Below are 18,828 nucleotides of genomic sequence, written 5' to 3'. Positions count from 1 at the left end.
GACCTCAGAGCTGAGGAGGACAAGGTGAGTGGCCTCCAGGCGGGGACCTCGAGAGAGTGGGCGAGCCGCAGGCCAAAGGCAGAGCCTCACGCTCCCGAGACACGCGCTCCACCTCTCAAGCCAAGATCCCGGCCAGCGAGTTTACTTTGTGTGCCTTGAAGTGGGGTTGGCTTTTATCTAGGCTAGCCTTGGATTGCGATCCCCTAATGATGCCTCCTGTGCAGCTGAGACCCCAGAGATGCACAAGCCGGAAATGGCGCTTCTCAAAGTACTAAAATACAAATGCTATCCCATGTGAACTGCCTGCAGTTCTAGACCAGCCCATTCATAAACGATCACTGTGTGTGTGGGCACACGTACATGCATGTGTGCAGGTACCAAGGCTTGAACTCACAGCCTAGGTACTGTCCTTTAGCTGTTTGCTCAAGGCTGACACTCAACCACTTGAGCCACAGCTCCATTTCTGGCTTTTTGCTAGTTGATTGGAGATAAGAGTGTTACAGAATTTTCTGACCAGGCTGGCCTTCAGACTGGGGTCCTCAGATCTCAGCCTCCTGAGTAGTTAGGATTATGGGTGTGAGCCTAATGTGTGTGTGTGTGTGTGTGTGTGTGTGTGTGTGTTTGCTGTTTTTTGACAAAGGAGCCCATAAGGGCAAAGTGACCGGCCGTTGAAAGCCGTTTGTGCCCCTCGCTAAAACAGAATCCATCGATAGGGAGAAAGGATCCGCCCACAGCTGGCCTCGGCGGGCTGGGAGGGTCTCTGTGACCACAGGGCGTCACGTTACCTCTCTGAGCCTAGCTTCCTCCTTGCTAGAATGGGTGACGCTGTTTTGAAAAGCTGTGACATTGACCTGCAGGCCCGAGCAGCTACTGAGCTCACATCCCAACCAGCACCCCTCTTCCCAGCTCCGTTTTCAGATGGAGAAACTGAGGCGTGGGACATTTGTAAGGACACCACGATCTGGAGTGCACAGAGGACCAAGGACTTTTGAAAATGACAAAGGCAGGGGCCTGGGCCTCACTTCATGGGACTCGAATCAGAGGGGAGGCGGGGCTGGCAGCCGAGGGCAGCCGAACCCTGCTGGGGCAAAGGAGGGGGGGTGGCCACAGCTCTGGGGCTAGTGGGGACGTCTGTCTGTGCAGCCACATCAGCCCAGAGACACCCCTAGAATCGGGGGTGGAGAGGGCCTGCTCCCCTGTGAGGCAGTAACCCAGACAGCGAGGCACGAGGGGGGGGTGGTTCTTTCAGGACTGTGTCCTGCCATTTGCATAAAAAAGCTGCTCTGTCCTGCAGTGCAGCACACGCAGCACATGCCGGCTTTGCTTCACGTCTGCCCCCAGGGGATGGTCAGCAGCCGCCAAGCTGGCCAGCTGCTGTGGGGACAGCTGTGGGCTGGGTCAGGCAGGGGCCTGGATGACATGTGAAGGTCACGGGCATTCCCAGCACAGAGACCACAGACCCGTGGAGGCCGAGACTCCCTGAGGACCGGCAGGCCCCCAGGTTCCCCCTTCATGGGCTGGCACCCCGGATTGTAAATTAAGGTGAACGGGCAGCCAAGCCAGGAAACTGCCATGTTCTGAGTCTCCTCGGCCCCCCGGGGGCACAGAGTCACCTCCTGGACGCTGAGAGGCTGTGGGGGGGTGGTCTCGATTTCCCCTGGGGGGCACCTGGGCTGTCTTGTGAGGCTGGGCTGAGGACCAGGAAGGATCCTGGACACGCTTGCCGGGAACAAGGCCCCCGTGCCCCAGACACAGCTGCTGTCCCCAACCTGTCCTTCCACTCGGGCTGGGCCTCAGGGGTCCTGACCAGGCACTGTGGCTCCCGGCAGTCCTGTGAGCTCTGCGCCTTGGAGCAAGTGGACCCACTCGTGCTAACCCGCCCCCCGGTGATCTAGAACATTCCCTCCTGAATGACCCTTAGGGCTCTTTCGCACCCATCCCACCACCACACCCAGGGGGCTGCCGTTTTGAAGGAGGGCCGTGGGCAGCTCTGCCCACAACACAGGCCCACGCACACAGGCTCTGTTTCCCTCCCAGTTCCCTGCACCTGCCTCTTCCTGCTCTCTGTCCCCAGGGCGAATGTTCTCGCAAGTGCTACTACATCTTCGTGGTGGAGACCGTGTGCGTGGCCTGGTTCTCCCTGGAGTTCTGCCTGAGATTCGTCCAGGCCCCGGACAAGTGCCAGTTCTTCCGCGGGCCGCTGAACATCATCGACATCCTGGCCATCTCGCCATACTACGTGTCGCTGGCGGTGTCCGAGGAGACCGGGGAAGAGGCCCGGGAGAGGCCGAGCGCCGCCGGCTCCTACCTGGAGAAGGTGGGGCTGGTGCTGCGCGTGCTGCGGGCCCTGCGCATCCTCTACGTCATGCGCCTGGCGCGCCACTCGCTGGGGCTGCAGACGCTGGGCCTCACCGTGCGCCGCTGCGCGCGCGAGCTCGGCCTGCTGCTGCTCTTCCTCGGCGTGGCCGTCACCCTCTTCTCACCCCTGGTCTACGTGGCCGAGAACGAATCCGGACGGGTCCTGGAGTTCACCAGCATCCCCGCCTCCTATTGGTGGGCCATCATCTCCATGACCACGGTGGGCTACGGGGACATGGTCCCCCGCAGTGTGCCGGGCCAGATGGTGGCCCTCAGCAGCATCCTGAGCGGAATTCTCATCATGGCCTTCCCGGCCACGTCCATCTTCCACACCTTCTCCCACTCCTACCTGGAGCTCAAAAAGGAGCAGGAGCGGCTCCAGGCTCGTCTCCGCCGCTTCCAGAACACGGCCAGCTCGGGCAGCGAGCACAAGCTCCTCGCCGATGGGGACAACCCTGTCCTCCAGGACGCCGCCTCCCCCGCCACCTATGTGTAACTCCACCGCCAGCCCGCCGCCTAGCCGCGCCCCAGCCCTGGGCCTGCACGCCAGGGAGCATCTCCCAAAGGAAGAAGGGGACAGAGCCAAAGAGGTCCTCCATCTGTGGAATCCTTGGAATCCTTGGCCCTCACGGCCTTTAGCACGAGGCCCGCCCCATCCACTCCCTCCGCTCCCTGCTGGCCCCCCAACACACGCAGCTCCCCCAGAGGGCTCAGTCTCCCTGCCACGCTTTGCTCCGGCTCCCCTCCACACAGCCCGTGGAGTGCCACCCCTCACCCTCAGAGCCTGTGTCCTGGGCCACCTCACCACTGGGAACTGGGGATGCCACCCTCCCCTCAGGAGTCCACGAGGAGCTCACCACCATCCTTGGCGTTGCCCATTACCGCTGCTTCCCCCCCCCCCCAGATCTGGAGCAAGCTCTTGGCAAGGAGGGCAGAGCTGATCTCTGCAGCAAATCCCAGGCTGGGGGCTGGGGGGGCGGGGTCTCGAGCCTGGGCCTGGACAGGAGACACTGACAGGGTAGTGGGTGCCCTTGGTGGCTGAACTCCACCTAGCCAGCCCTGGCTGGCTGGAGGTGCCACCTTGTCCCAGGTGTTTGGGGGACTCCTGCCCTGGGCCACCAATTCGGGGAGCTCAGCCAGCCAACTCAGCGAGGCCGCCTCGGACCCAGCACACCCTCCGGGCAGCAACAGAGCAGCCTTCTGTCTGCTCCTTACCGGCTGCCCAGGCCAGAGCCCTGCTTCAGAGCACCCCAACCTTGCATGTGGGTGTACAGGGCCTGACTGCCGGGACGAGACAGCCCACGCCCAGACTAGCGAGAACGAGCAATGGACTCTGAACCGTCAGGGCCCAAGGGCCTGGGGTGGGGGGTGGCCCTCGTCCTCCCCCTCCTCCAGTCAACCATCCCCAGGAGTCGGTGGGGATGCCCCTAGCCTTTCTCTAAGCCCTGTGAGGCCCACCACGTGGGTCTGCTGCAGGAAGGGCCTGGCCGAGTCCCGTGGACATTTGGCTGCGTAATGGGGCATTGCAGCAGCCACAAATCTTCTGATTTTTTTTTTCTCTTAGGCAAAATATTGAAAGCCAAAGCCTCCCACTTCCTGTCTGCTGGGTGCTGGGCCCTGTGGGTGGGACCCGGGCTTCTCATTCCTGAACTCTCACTGCTGCAGACTCGGGCTGGATCTGTGATTCTCTGTCTGGTGTCCCAGAGACCCCTTTGGTGGGCTGCTGGGGGTGAAGACCAGCCAAGCAGGCGGAGCTCTGCGTCCCGCTCACTGGTCAATGAGGATGGCTAGAAGAATGTACAATTGGTAGACCTCTCCCCTCCTGCTCAGTGCCTGGCCGCAGCGGGCCGGGCCCGGGGGAGTCATCAGAGGAGAAGCCGTGGCAGGCCTAGGGCCCGCGGGAGCCTCTCTCACATCTGCCCTCTCTTCTGAGCGAAGCCTTGCTTGCGCTGCGGGAGTCCCTGGCGGTCCTGTCACTCTCCGCCGCAGCCATGCCGTGCTGTGACCGCCTCCCACCCCGCCATTCCACCGCTCTGAGTGCACCAAGACCCAAAGGAACGCTCAACATCAATATTGGATGAACTCGGCGGCATTACACGGTTCCACCGACTCTCCACACACACCTGTGGAAGTTCTCTACTAAATGAGAGGTGGAAATTGAGATTGATTGCTTACATATGGGGCCTCATTAAATGCTCTATTTCCGCCCCCCTTCCTGTGAATATCCCAGGAGGCGGGTCTAAACTGTCTTGGTCTAGCATTGCCGGGCAGCATCTTGCCCGTGATTGGATGGAGTGGTAGTTTCTTCATCCCCATTGGCTGATAGGAGCCTTGTGGTTCCCACAGTTATTCCCTCTGGGGCCACCAAAGCGAGGCTGTAGAATGTGCCCAGGTGCAGGACGTGTGCTGGCCAACCCAGACCACCTGTGTGTGCAGGGGCGCGGGTCTCCCCTGCAGGTCTGCCCCTCGGCATGTCCCTCTCTCCACATGTGCCTGGAAGGGACCTTCCTTTGCCCTTTCCCAGTGCCGGCAGGCTTCACTCATTCTTACAGCTACAAGGACTCAAAGGTCATGGGTCCCACCTGCCCATTTTCCCTGTGTGAAGGAGAAGGCGCCGGACAGGGTGTGATTTAGCCGGGGATACAGCCAGGGACAGCAAAGCAGGGATGCAGCCAGGGACAGCAAAGCCGGGGACACAGCCAGGGACAGCAAAGCAGGGATGCAGCCCCAGCCCTGGACCCCCAGCTCTGACCTTCCTGTCCTCTGCCCAGTGCCAGCCTCTAGCCAGCATTTGGCATCCATCCACCGGGCAGCTCAGGGGCATCGTCTCATTAAAAGTAAGACAAAAGGAGTCCGGCCTGCTGGCAGCAGCGGCTCCCAGGGGCCTCGTGGACACGCACGCAGCACGGGGACTTTCATAACTCACCTTTGCGGAAGAACAAAGCCACCCCGAGCTCAAATCCCCCCTCCCACCGCCTCGGAGCTCCGCTGAGTGTGGGTGAGCGGATGAAGACCGGAGCCCTCGAGCGGCTCTGGGTCCCCTGCTCCTGCCTGGCTGAGCTTTCAGAGCCCACTGCGTGCCCCGAGAAAACCATTAAACATACTAAGAAGCGTGTTGTGGCTCGTCTGGCGTGTCCAGCACGTCCAGCCAGGAGGCTGCTGGGTTGACTTTGGGGATTTAGCAAGAGGCAGGACGCCTCCCAGCAAGAGGTCAAGTGGGACCAAGGATAGGTAGTCTCTCTCTGTCTCTGTCTCTCTGTCGCTCTGTCTGTCTCTGTCTCTCTGTCTGTCTCTGTAATTCTCCTAGACTCCATATCTCTGTTTCTTTTTTCTGGGGGGGAGGGGTCCGGTCATGGGGCTTGAACTCTGGGCTTGGGCGCTGTCCCTCAGCTCTTCAGCTCAAGGCTAGCGCTCTACCACTTGAGCCACAGCACCACTTCCGGCTTTTTTCTTTTTGCTTATGTGGTGTTGAGGAATCAAACCCAGGGCCTCATGCATGGAAGGCAAGCGCTCTACCACTGAGCCACTTTCCCAGCCCATACAACTACATTTATGTGGCATGCCCAGAATCAGCAAATCCATGGGAGAACGTAGCCGAGTGGCTGTTGAGGGGTGGGAGGGAAGAGGCTGCTAATGAGCACCGGGTTCCTTTGGGGGTGACACAAATGTAGAATTCGATACCAATGATGATGGTGCAACTCTGCGAATGCACCGCAAAGACTGCAGTGTGCACCTTTTAAAGGCTGACTTCTCTGGCAAGTGAATTCTCAGTAACGAGAGGAGATGGAAAGGCGGAAGAGCAGGGGCAAGCACAGCCTTGGTGGATCCTCAGCTTGGGGAGTGGAGTCATAGAGTCATAGGGCTTAGCTTTGGGCTTCCCTGGCCAGGCCAGGCCACAGTCACGAGGGCAAGCCAGACAGCAGCTGGCGGGGTCATCTAAGCTGCTGTGGGGACTGGGCTGCACAGGACACGTCTTGGACTCCACCAAGCTCAGCCACATTAGTAGATTTCCAACAGCTTGAGTTGTTTATTATTTTCCTTTTTATTCATGTGCGTGTGCCAGGGTCTCACTATAACGTAGCCCAGGCTGGCCTCAAATTTGGGATCCTCCTGCCTCAGCCCCCCGAGGACTAGAATCACAGATGTGCACCTTGCACTTCAAAAGCCACCAGCCCGAAGGAGCCGAACCCGTGAATGCACACAGAAAACTGGCACACGGGTATTTACAGCAGCCTTATTCATCGTCATCTGTGGAGAGGCGGGTACCCTGCAGCCGAGCGTGGAAAGCGAAGGTGCTCTGTCCAGGCAATGGGGGTGGGGGTGGGGTGCAGAAGGAGGCTGAGCACAGGGCCCCAGAACCAGCAAGGCTCCAGGGAGGCCTCCAGAGCAGAGGAGGCCGCTTGGGCCCGCAGAGAATGAAAAAGAATCCCAGGACACGGGTGGCAGAGAGCACAAAGGTGTATTGGTAAATCAAAGGAGAGAGTAGGCACCCCAACAAGGCCTGGGGAAAGCCGTGATGGGGAAAGTGGGTGAGGGGCTCCTCAAGAAGAACCGACCGCTCCCCCTGCAGGGAAATGAGCTCTCAGGTTCCAGGTCTGTCCTGGTCCCAAACCTCAAAGCCGTGCTCTGCCCTTCCCTAGACATGACAGCACAGTGGTTTTCAAGGTCATTGGGCTCCCTCCAGGGTGGTAGCTGTCTGCCCCCACAGGTCGGGGGCCAGGGGCTGGAGACACAGCTCAGCCCGCGAGTTCGACCTGCACCCATCAGCGAACCCCCAGCATTGTCAAGGCACATGCCACCTCCAACCCCCACCACCCACCCCCAGTACCTTAGTGGTGATGGGACACTGAGCAAAAGAGCCCACAGCTTTGGTTCCCATCCTGCCCTGTCCCCTAGAAGCTCTGAGGGTGTCCTGGTCAGGGGGTGGACTGAGCCTGGCCTCCTGTCATGACAGGACTGAGGATCGGCCCGGCTGACCTGCCACTGTGGAAGCAAGGCTGCACTCCAAGTGTAAAACAGCGCAAAACCCCAGGGGCACACGCAGAGCCAGGGCCTCTCCACAGCCGGACCGGGGTCCATGCTCCGCTTCCTCTCCACCCACAGCTGCTCTGGACAGTCTTTGCAGTGACCTTGGGGTCTCTCGTGGCAGGCGTCAGAGCTTTATTGCCTGCATGCCTGAAGGATTCTCCCTGGCGCTGATGCACTGAGTTTTGCTTATTTGGTCATTAGCTAATGGACTTTTGGGTTGTTTCCATTTGGGGAAAGAAACAGCATTATGCTGCCGCCACCGCCACTGCCATTGTGCAGATGTTTGTGTAGATGTTGTTGTATCCTTTGCATTACCCAGAAGTGGAATTGATGGGGCTACATTTAACCGCTTTGGAGAACTGCTGGACAGCCGCCGCGGCGCTTCCCACAGCCGCCGCGGCGCTTCCCACAGCCGCCGCCCCCCCCCCCCCCCCCCCCCCGCGCGAAGCTTTCATTCCCCTCCTCTCGTTCTCACCCACACGTGCTGCTCTTTTCGTTTTTATCGCCATGCAAGGGCAGGTTTTTGATTTGCAATTTTCTGGTGGTTATAAAGGAAGGGATCTTTGTACGTCCTTACTTGAATGTCTTCCAGTTAGACCTTTCTCCATTTGCTGGGTTGGCCGCTTCTGTCATTGAATTGTCAGAGGTTTTTTTGTTTTTGTTTTTAAATATTGCACATACAAGCCTGTCATTATGAACAGGACTTACCAGCGCCTTCCCAGTTCTGTGGGTTTCCTTTCACTCTTCTGACGCTCCAAAGCACAAGACTTTTTAGTTCAGTGGAGTCCCCATATTCTTTTATTTGGCACCATACCTAGGAAAGCCTGCTCTGGTTCAAGGCATGGACTTTTCCTGCTGTAGCAGGCGTGGGCTGCGAGTGAGTCTTACCTGTTCCCTGTGTGGCACAAAAGAAAGGAGCCAGCCTCATTTATCCATGGTGGCTACTTAGGAACATGGATTTTAAAAATATTTCTTAAGGCCGTATTAGGAAAATCTGTGTATAGGGCTGGGAAGGTGGCTCAGTGGTAGGAGCGCTTGCCTTGCATGCCTGAGGCCCTGGGTTCGATTCCCCAGCACCACATAAGCAAAAAGAAAAAAGCCGGAAGTGGCACTATGGCTCAAGTGGTAGAGCACTAGCCTTGAGCTGAAGAGCTGAGGGACAGCGCCCAGGCCCAGAGTTCAAGCCCCACAACCGGACCCCCCCCCCAAAAAAAGAAAAATCTGTGTATAAATAGTTAAATGCTCATTTCTCCTGGGCTGTGGAGCAGGATGACGATTCACAGGACAGAGCCTCTGCTCGGACTCCGTGGAACTTTGCAAAATGCCTTCCGGGTCTTATTTTAGGGCCTCTGTTCCCTTTCCAACACAATGCTGTAAAGAAACCCGGTCTGTTAATTTTCCATCTCGTGTAGGATGCAGTGGACCCCCTACTGGGGATGGGCAGAAATGGACATCTCATTCCAGGCTGATGGCCGTGGGGCCTGACCGCAGCATCCCCCCCTCCTCCCCCCTCCTCCCACTGTGCCCCTGCATGGGCACATTGTAACCCACCCTCGGGAAACTGAGACTGGCATCCCAGGTCCACGTTTCTACTCAGTGCCCTTGCCCCAGGCTGTCCATGGTCCAGCGATGGTTCCCAGGGCCTGGGACTGCAGAGGAGGGAGGCCCTGCTAGAAGTGGGGAGAGGCACCCCAAGGGCTCAGCACTGGCATGTGCCAAGTTAAATTACCTCAGCGCCCAATCTAAATATGCTACTCTTCACAAAATGTTCTGTGGGGGGAGGGATTAGGCCAAAAAGACATCAGCAGACTGTCCATTTCAAAAGCTGAGGTCACCACCCCCTACCACGGAGCACGCTGAGTCAGAACGGGGCACAGACTGCAGAATGGAAAGCTTGGGCAGGCAGATCTGTGCAACAGGGGACAAATAGTACTTACTTGGCAGAACACAGCAGTTAATGTCACTCTGAGTAACGTGCTTACCCAGTGATTATGTGATTAATGAAGGCCATGGGCCTGGGAGTGAAGCTGAATGGAAATGATGGTGTCATTTCTGGCCTGGGCTCTAGTCACCACAGAAGCCCAATGGCGCCTCAATCTCATTATTTCCGGGGTGAACAGTGTGTGAGACGTAGCTCATCCATAGGCTGGGAACTTTAAAAAGTGTGTGACAGGTGTGACTGTGAGAAATGTTTATTCCAGAGGTGGCTTGATTTTTTTCTTTCAACAGCACTCAAAGGTAAATGGTGGAAATACTTTTCTCCGTGCTTACCTGGCCTTTGCCTGGTAAGTGTCCTGCTTGAGTCAGGACGCTTGTCCCTGCTTCCTCTGTGCTCCTGAAGTCTCTCTCCTCTTTAGAGGTGCTTGGCTGCCCCCCCCCCTGCAACTCTGGGAGGAATGTCCACAGCTCAGGTGTCCCCTCCCAGCAGGCAGAGGGAACTAGCTTCCTCCTTCCCGTTTCCAACCTTCTTCTTCCTGGCTGTCAGGAGAGGGCAGAGCAAGGTCCACTACGCCAAGTCTCCACTCCTCCTGTAGGCTAGCTACTCAGGGCTCAAAAGGGTTGTGCGCTCCAAGGACCTAGAGATCCTGGCAGCCATCCTGGGCAGCAACTGAGGTGGGAGGCTGGGGTGAGGCACCAGGCTGGGTGAGCTCAGCCTCACGGGGTGGGGTGGGCGCTTGAGCAATGGGGTGATGGTCTGACTCCTAGTTCAGAGTTGGTAGAAACTTGACTTTCTTTTGTTCCAGTAGCGGAGCTTGAACTCAGGATCTGGGTGAGATCCCTTGGCTCTCGCTCAAGGCTGGTGTGCCACCACTGGTACGCTCCACTTCCAGCTTTTTGGTGATTTATTGGAGGTAAGAGTCTCACAGACTTTTCAGCCCAGGCTGGCCTTGAATCATGATCCTCTGATCTCAACTTCTTTCAGGCGTGAGCCACCCATGTGCAGCTCAGAAGCTCGACTTTCCGCAGCCTGTGGAGTGCTGGGTCTGGCCCTGGGGGAGGATGGTATTTTCTCTCCGTCCTTCACTCACCTTCCTCCCGCCCAGGCAGGCCCTCTGATCCGCTGTCCCTCTGCAGCTTCAGGATCCCCAGGACACGTCCCTATCGAGTGGCACAGACTGCACAGCACTGGGTGTGACTTAGGCCTCTACCTAGGACCATGGTGGTGCTTTGGAAGTAGTTGGAATGTGTAGAGGGGACAATGATGCGAACGAGGTGCCCACAGGTGCACAGCACCGCTGGCTGGCAGGATGAGGGACGAGGCTGCGTCCTGCACTGTCTAGCTGAAGCTGCCAGCAGCGTGCACAGGGCCAAGACACACATGCCCAGAGGCGGCGGCGCTGGGGGGACCCAACCTCAGGGCTTCCACACAAGGCCTGGCCTGGGCCTGGACCAGAGCTGTGCAGAGCCAGACTCTCCACAGCTCCAGTCAGGGCTCTCCCGGGCAGGACAGCTGGGAACACGGACACGGAGGGAGGGGTGGGGATGGGCTCACCCCTCTCTAGAGGCCATGAGGCCTGGGACTTGCTGTCTGGCCCGGGAGGCCTGGGGGGCCTGTGCATTGTTCCTGCAAGGGGGTAAGTCCCAGTGCGAGGCTTCATACAGCATATACTAAACCAATGTCAGTGCTGCTCTCTGCTGAGATGCCCCCGCTGGGCATGGGAGTGTGGGGCGTCTCTGCCCATTGCAGAGATCAGGTGACACTAAACATCGCCGCCCTGGGGCCCCAGAGCCAGCTTCCCAAGGCCCACCTACAACAGCTGTGGCCTGGAAGGCGGGAGCCGCCAGCCCTTCCCTCCCAAGCTGCACGGGTGAACTGGGCCTGGCCCTGGCCCTGCTGCTCCATAATCCTGGAGACCAGGGCTTGGGTGGGGCCCGGCACCCACAGGGTGCATCATAAGGTCTCTGTCTCCCCCAAACCAGCAACACGCAGAGGCCCGGACCACCAGAAGCGACTCTTTATTCAAGACGGTGTACAGCAGCCCCCTCCAACCCCCCCCCCCCCACCCCCGGGCTCTGCGCATCCGCAGCCTCAGCAGGCCTTATCCCTGCAGGGGCCCAACTTGCTGGCCGTCAGTTCAGCTCTTGAATTTGCCCACCAATGGCTTAGAGGGCCAAGATCCCAGGCCCTGCTGGTCCAGGAGGAGGGAGAGCTGCTGGCGAGCCTCCTGGTAGGGTCCCGCCTAGGGGGAGACAGAGCAGGGTGGGGTGAGAAGGGCGGAGGGAGGGTGAGCAAGGCTGGCGCTAGGGGACAGAGGACCGGCGCTGGGCCACAGGGCGAGGCACGCACTGACCTTGACGTCCTCGTAGGTCTGCAGGGCCAGGAGCTGCAGCTTCCCCAGAGCCTGGGCAGCCTGGCGGAAGGCCCTGAGGAAGGCGGCCTTACAGAGGCGCGAGGGGGGGCCCACAGCGGCACTGAGCGGAAGGAGAGGAGAGGAGAGATGAGCAGCGGGGAGGAGGAACCCCAGGCCTGCCCGCCATTCAGCCCCAACCGCAGGCCCTCCTCACTTGCTCTTCACACGCCCCGTGGCCACGTCCACCACTTCAATGTCAGGATCCCCCAGACTCCAATTGAGGCTCAGGCCATGGCAGGTACTGGGGGTAGGGCTGGAGGGGGCCACTGGAGGCCCCGAAAACAGATGCAGGGTGGTGCGGATGTAGGGCGGGGGCAGGCACGAGGCCCCATCTAGGCTGGGGCGGGCATGGATGGCCCTGTTCAGAGTTGGAGGGTCGTGGCAGGGGTCAGCTGTGGAGCAAAAGGCACAGGCCGTGGTCTGAGTCATCTCCCTGCACCCCCACAAGATCCCAGAGCCCCTTCACCATTCGGGCCCCTTACCCAGGACCAGGCTGGTGGCGTAGAGCGGTGGCAGAAAGTGGGCCAGCAGCGCACCGCCCAGGCCCAGCACGGCCCAGCGCGCAAGCTTGTCGCTGGCTGACAGGCAGCCCACTCGGGTGTCCCGGAGCGCTGGGGCCACGTAGGACACTGGCTTCAGCTGCCCACAGACGTGGACCTGCAGGCGGAAGGCTGGGATGTTCAGGACACTCCCCTCCGAGGACAGCGGGAGGCTGCGGGGGATCCAGAGTCAGCTGTGCTTTTCTGATTCTGGCCCCTCAACAGCCAAAGTGAGGGGTGCCCAGCCCGGGAGCCCCACATACTAGACATCGTGAGCTGCTCCCTTGGGGGTGTTGCTGACATATAGATGCAGGAAGATCCCAGGCTTGAGAGCAAAGGGGGGCCCGGGCCCCGGCTGCGGGACCAGCACAGCCTGCTCCTTGCCCTGGGGGCCCCCCTGGGTGGCCAGCAGCAGCTGCCGGAAGAAGAACCTGGGAGCAGCAGGTAGAGAGGGGCTGGGGCCGTCGCCCTGGCCAGCCGAGGCCCAGCCCGCCGCCCGCCGCCCCCCCACCGCCCCTCACCTCAGCAGCGCCCGCCGCCCGCCGCCCCCCCCACCACCCCTCACCTCAGCAGCGCCCGGCGGGCAATGATCAGACCGTGGCAGTCGTGCAGCTGCCGACCTGAGAACTCCAGCCAGCTGGCACAGCTGCCACTGCCGGTGCCCAGCGCCACCAGCTCATAGATCTCCTTGGTGTGGCCCTTGGCACTGGGGATCTCTGCATAGGGAGGTGGAGAAGGCTTGGTGATGGGCGGGGGGGCGGGGAGGGCAGAGGCAGGCAGGGACGGGGCCATCCTCACCCCTCTCCAGGATGACGGCCGCCACCGTCCCCTTGCAGGCCTGGTATGGAGAATTCTCATCCAGCAAGCGAGCCAAGCCAGCGCTCACCACAGCCGCACAGCGCTGCTCGTGGGTCAGGATGGTCTCTGCATGAGGGCCAGAGATCAGTGGCGGGTCCCACAGGCCAGGCCGCTCTCCCCAACACTGGGACTTGGGCCAAGCACCCATCTACCGACGCTTAGGGAAGTGAGTGGGCTTTCTACTGCCCCAAGGGACCCTCAGAGGCAGGGGGAGCTGGGTTCCCTGGGTGCTAGGCCTGCCCTCCTCTCCTTTGGGATGCCAAGAAAGGAACAGTTTCCACCTTGGAGACCCGGGAAGCTGCTCTTCTAACAGTCCCTGTCCTTCAAAGAACGTTAGAGCAGGATCAGGCGCTTCTCGGAGCTGCAACCTGCTCAACCTCCCACCCACCCTAGAGCCAGGTTAGCTTTAGGGCAGCAAGCCTCCCCCAAGGGAGGCTCCCATACCGGTGCTGTCCAGGTGGCTCTGGATGTAGCGGAGGGCCGAGAGCGCTGCTTGCTGTTTGGCCTCTGTCTTGCTGCTTGCGGTTCCTGCAGGGCAGACCACACCATCCAGTTCCACACACACAGAGAAGGGGAAGCCAGGACCTGGGGGGTCAGGGGGGAAGAAGGTGTGAGGGAGGAGTCGCTCAGGACACAGCACTATGAGGACTGCAGTTTGAAGCCAGCCCGGGTAGGAAAGTCTGTGAGGCTCCTATCTCCCATTAACCAGCAAAAAGCCAGAAGCGGACATGTGGCTCAAGTGGCAAAGTGCCAGGCTTGATCCAAAAAGCTCGGCTCTACGTCCGAGCCCCAATAATTCAGAACTCATGTGCAGAAGGTCAGAAAGCTTGGGGGAACTGTCCTCAGCTCAGGTTGGAGATGACTCTTGAGATAGGGTCTTGATCTGTAAACCAGGCCCACCTTGGGCTCATGATCCTCCCAAGAGCCTGCAGCCAACACACCCAACAGGTGCGACCCTGCCACAGGCAGATCCATGCCTGGAGACCCGAGGCGCAGCTGGTTCACGGCGTCCAACCTGGAGGTCCCAGGCTGGGGAGGGAGGGTCAGCCCCTTGCGTCCCCCTCCGCCTGGTCACCTGGGGTTGGTGAGCTGTCCTCGTGTCCTGGGGTGGGGCTGGGGGTCCCACCGCGGCCCAGGCCAGCTCTAGGCCCGGCCTCACCTGCCTCCTGGTCCTCGCGGAAGGCCAGGGCCACGCCCAGGCTGGCCGTGTACTGCTCCAGCAAGGCCACGGCCTGGCCGGGCGGCGGGTCTCGGGGCAGCGGTCCGGGCAGCGGCACGGGGGCCGGCGGGAGGTCCCGGGCGGGGCCTGCGGGCGGGACCCTCGGGGACGTCCCCGGCGGCCCGGGGTCAGCCCCGGGGTCTTCCCCGGCGCGCGCCGCCCCGCGCGGCCCCCCGGCGCCCGCCGCGCCCCGGGGCTGCCCGCCGCCATCAGCGTCGCCCTCCGCGCACGGAGCCGGCGGGGCCCCCCAGGCGTCGTGACCCGAGCCGGCCCCGGCCGGCCGCCAGGAGCCCGGCCCCGGGCTGATCTGCAGCGAGGCGGCCAGGCGGGGCTTCCTGCGGCCTCCGTCGTCCGCACCCGCCACCCCCACGCCGGGCTGCGCGGCCATGGCCAGGAGCGATCTGGCGCGGCGCATGCGCGGCTCTGTGCGGCCCGCGTGGGGAGCAGGTGGTCGACGGCAGGTTGTGAGCTCCGCCTCCCTCGCCTGCGGCCGACCAATGGGAACCCTCGGGGCTGCAGTGCGATTAACCAATCGGAAGGCCAGGCTCTCCGGGGCCGTGCAGGCGCGGATCCCCGGGCCCACGCGCCTGTCCCGGGGCGAGGCCGGGCCCTGGGCTGGGCCGGGCCGGGCTCCTTCCGTCAGCCTGGTCTCCAGCCTCGGGTGGTCCTGAAGGTTGGAGAACCCGTGAAGAAGGGCAGGGGACTTTTGAACTTGGCTTTTACGCTGTGTAGCTACCACCTCAGGAGGCCCCCAAAGCACAGCTGGGGCCTGGGGCCTGGGGCACCAGGCAGCTGTGTTTGCCCAGAGGACCACAGAGCTATTAGCATCCATGTTTCAGACTTCCCTGGAGGCCTGGCCGAAGCCAAACAGAAGTGCTCACCAGCCCAAAACCTTAGTACCTTGGCTTTCCCAGGAGGAGCAGTTCTGAATTGGTTCACAAAAATACCCGAAGATGCCAGATCTTCAAGGTGAGAGGCTAGAGGTGAAGGGGCGGGAGTGGGGGGGACAGGAAGGATAAGATGAAGCCAGGGATGCACACAATTTGCTGGGAGGGGACTTGCCATGAAATCTTACAGTACATCCAGGTAGTGAGCAAGCAGGCCCAGCCCCTTCTTTCTGGGTCTCATTCATAGTGGCGGTTGCTTTGTGCTCTAGGGCCTGACAAGGCTCATGGGGACAGGACCGCGGGACATGGCAGTGTAACTCCTGGGACACAGGAACCGTTGGTGTACCAGGAACTTGGATCTTCCAAAGAATTGGCGTGGTGGCTCGTGTAGATGAGCCCTCACGGTTCAGTGGCCCAAATCAGAATGGGCCACTCCCCATTGTTTTTTATTTTTATTTTTTGTCGGTTGTGGGGCCTGAACTCTGGGCCTAGGCATTGTCCCTCAGCTCTTCAGCTCAAGGCTAGTGCTCTACACCACTTCCAGCCTTTTCTGCTTATGTGCTGCTGAGGAATCGAACCCAGGGCCTCATGCATGCAAGGCAAGCACTCTACCACTGAGCCACCTTCCCAGCCCCTACGACTCCCCATTTTGTGGCTGGTCTGGGATGGAACAGTATCTTCCTCCTAAAGAGATGAGACAATGCAACAGGTGTTCCGACTGGTCAAATTCACAGTGAGACAAAAGCAGAGTTACCGGACCCAGATCCCTCCCAAATGCCCGCTGACACCACGGCAGTGGACAAGGGGTGATTGGATGCCACATTCCTCGCTCACTTAACCATGCAGCGCTGGTTGCAGGGCATTTTGAAGCTGAGCTGTGAGGCATGGAACAGGTCTGAGAGGTTGGAGAGCCTCCTCGACAGTATGCCGACCGCTGAGACCTGGCGTTGGGAAGGTTGAAACAGACAGTTCTGGAGAGGGTTAAGAGGCTGGAACGCCGCCCCCTTCATTCATGCTGGAAGGCCTGAGAGCTGGACCTTGAAAGACAGATGAAGGAGAATCCATGTCTGAATTATGCCCAGGTGGCAGTTTTTACTCTCAAAACAAGGGAGCCAGTTGTTCTTTACACCAACTCTGTTTCATGTCAATGACTGTAATAATAAATAACGTACCGTAACAGGCTGGGAAGGTGGCTCAGTGGTAGAGCGCTTGCCTTGCATGCCTGAGGCCCTGGGTTCGATTCCTCAGCACCACATAAGCAAAAAGAAAAAATCCGGAAGTGGCGCTGTGGCTCAAGTGGTAGAGCGCTAGCCTTGAGCTGAAGAGCTGAGGGACAGCGCCCAGGCCCAGAGTTCAGGCCCCATGACCGGAGCCAAAATAAATAAATAACGTACCTATGGCAACCTTTATTTGTTGTTAGACCAAATAAATAAGCTTGCCTCTAGGAACTCGGGGTTCAGGAACCGGTGCGCCATGGGCACCCTGGTCTCTGCTGCCTCCATTCTGTGTTTTTCTCGTTCCTTTGGCTTTGGTGTCCTGTAGTGCTGTCGCAAGTGGTAGTTAGCAGTAGCTGGTGGATCACAAGTGGCACAACTCATCTAGAGCCATGTGTCACCATGATGGTTATTCTAGAAGGAAGGCTATTGGCTGACAGTAGTATCAGGAAATTTCTTCTTTCCTTCTTTTGTGTATGTGTGTATATGTGTGCATATGCTGGTCCTGGGGCTTGAATTCAGGACCTGGGTGCAGTCTCTTCTAGCACTCAAACACTTGAGCCACAGCTCCTTAAGGACCTTCCTGCCTTGGCAGGCTTTGTGCCATAATCCTCAAATTTCAGCCTACCCCCCCCCCCACTGCCTTATCTGGATAAGGTAATCACAGGGGGGGAACAGAAGAGTCGGAATTGGAGAGTGGCTTCATGAGGAACATTTAACGAGGATGGAAGGGGCCAGGAGCCAAGGAGTGCAGGCAGCTTCCAGATGCAGGAAAATGCGTAGCATGGATTCTTCTGGAGCTGCTGACCGGTGTCTGCTATGCCTTGATTTTAGCTCCGTGAGAAGTGGGTTGGAATTGTGACCTCCACAACTGTAAGGTATTTCATTTTCTGAAGCCAATAGGCTGTGACAACTTGTAGCAGAAATGGGCTACTGATTTAAACCGTCTTCCAGCTAGGTGTGCTGAAGAATCACTCCTGAGGCAGGTGAGCAAGGGTTCAAGGCCAGCTTGAGCTACATAGAGAGTTTAAGACTGGCCTGGACCTTCATATAGGACCCTGTTTCAAAATACGTAAACAAATCATCTTCAATTGTTTTGGTTGCTTATATTCTGAAGTAATTTTGAGAGCTTATGTCGCCTAAGTTTTAAAATCACTCATCTAGTTACAAAAGGTGTCATTTCTGACTGCTGGTTTGTTATAATCATTTTTTAGATATATTATCATCAAAATTGTGGAGATGCGGCCATAGCCCATCCTGTTTATGAAAAATGCACCCCAGATGACCTAATTGGCCAGGCCCATCCTCAGAGGCAAAACAGGCAGCTAAATCAGACACCGTCTGACTTCAGTCTTCAATCTGGGTAGATGTGTTGGTATTTTCTCAGGAGAATTGTCTCATCTCATTTCCGTTTTCAGCGACTCAATATTACCAAGCAATACTCGGGATGCCCCAGGGACTGCTCCAGACAGAAAACGTCTTGTCCTTGAAGAGGAACTTTTGAAGTCGGCTTCTGAGGTGGTCAGGGAAGACATCTGCAGTCTGGAGTGCCGAGTCTTAAGGAGACAAACCAGAAGTGCTTCTCCTCACATCCCTCCTCTCCCCGCTACCATTTAAGCCACTCCTCCAGGCCTGTCTTTCACTATTTTTGAGCTAGGGTCTTACTTCCTAAGTGAAGCTCGTTTTCTTTTGTGGAGATGGAATTTCACAGACTTTTCTTCCCTGGGCTGATGGGGAACTTCGACCCTCCCAATCTCAGCCTTCCAGGTCGTTTGTAATGACAGGTATGTGCCATGTGGCCAGCTCAGAGAAGGCTGAGAAGGGGATGCTGGTGAACTTTTCTTGCCTGGACCGGCCTCAAACAGAGATCCTCCTGCGTACCCGGCCTCCCAAGCTTTCCTCCTCTCAGAAGGGTTTTCATGGGAGTGTAACCTCCGCAGAAAAGCATGCCGATGATGGATGGACTGTCCACCCTGACCACACCTGTGTGACCCCTCCTAGGTGAGGAGACCGTACTGACAGCCCTCGAAGACATCTCGCCATCAGCCCTGATCATTGGGCATAGCCTAAAACATACAAAGCCCCAGGGCAGCAGAACCAGGCGGCCGGAGGACACGCGGGGCAGTCAGGCCCGGGAGCCAGCCCTCGGTGCGGGTGGTGCCTAAAATGCATCAGGTCTACGCGTGGCGCTGCAGACGTGCAGGCTCAGCTCCGGCCGCACGGGGGCGCTGGAGGGCGGCGCGGGAGGGGCTGGCCCGGGAGGGGCTGGCCCGGGAGGCGGGACTTCCTGCCGCCCAGGGAGCTCTTCCGGCCAGGCCCGGAAGCCGCTTCAGTGCTGCTCTGGAGGCCGCCTGGGCGGGCGCCGCGACTCCC

The 18,828-nt window shown here is 59.1% G+C and overlaps 2 protein-coding genes across 2 annotated transcripts in view; one reads left to right on the top strand and one right to left on the bottom strand.

The window, feature by feature from the left end:
* The window catches only part of Kcng4 (potassium channel, voltage gated modifier subfamily G, member 4), a 3,598-nt gene extending 744 nt beyond the window's left edge, over window positions 1-2,854 (top strand). Inside the window, exon 2 of the mRNA XM_013012706.1 lies at window positions 2,075-2,854. Within this exon, the coding sequence (XP_012868160.1) occupies window positions 2,075-2,854 (780 nt within the window). The remainder of the gene's footprint in view (window positions 1-2,074) is intronic.
* Window positions 2,855-11,462: 8,608 nt separating this feature from the next.
* Window positions 11,463-16,743, bottom strand: Adad2 (adenosine deaminase domain containing 2). The gene is made up of 10 exons (XM_013012705.1): window positions 16,681-16,743; window positions 14,295-15,021; window positions 13,580-13,720; window positions 13,076-13,249; window positions 12,843-12,993; window positions 12,541-12,708; window positions 12,221-12,450; window positions 11,893-12,130; window positions 11,679-11,799; window positions 11,463-11,567 (listed from the first exon to the last, which is right to left on the bottom strand). Exons 1-10 carry the CDS (start codon window positions 16,741-16,743, stop codon window positions 11,463-11,465), a joined length of 2,118 nt encoding a protein of 705 aa, XP_012868159.1.
* Window positions 16,744-18,828: the final 2,085 nt, after the last annotated feature.

Source organism: Dipodomys ordii, unplaced genomic scaffold (genome assembly GCF_000151885.1).
Source record: "Dipodomys ordii isolate 6190 unplaced genomic scaffold, Dord_2.0 Scaffold18, whole genome shotgun sequence".
NCBI classification, from domain to species: Eukaryota; Metazoa; Chordata; class Mammalia; order Rodentia; family Heteromyidae; genus Dipodomys; species Dipodomys ordii.
The sequence above is the reverse complement of the archived record's forward strand: the minus strand, read 5'-3'. Positions and strand labels throughout refer to the sequence as shown.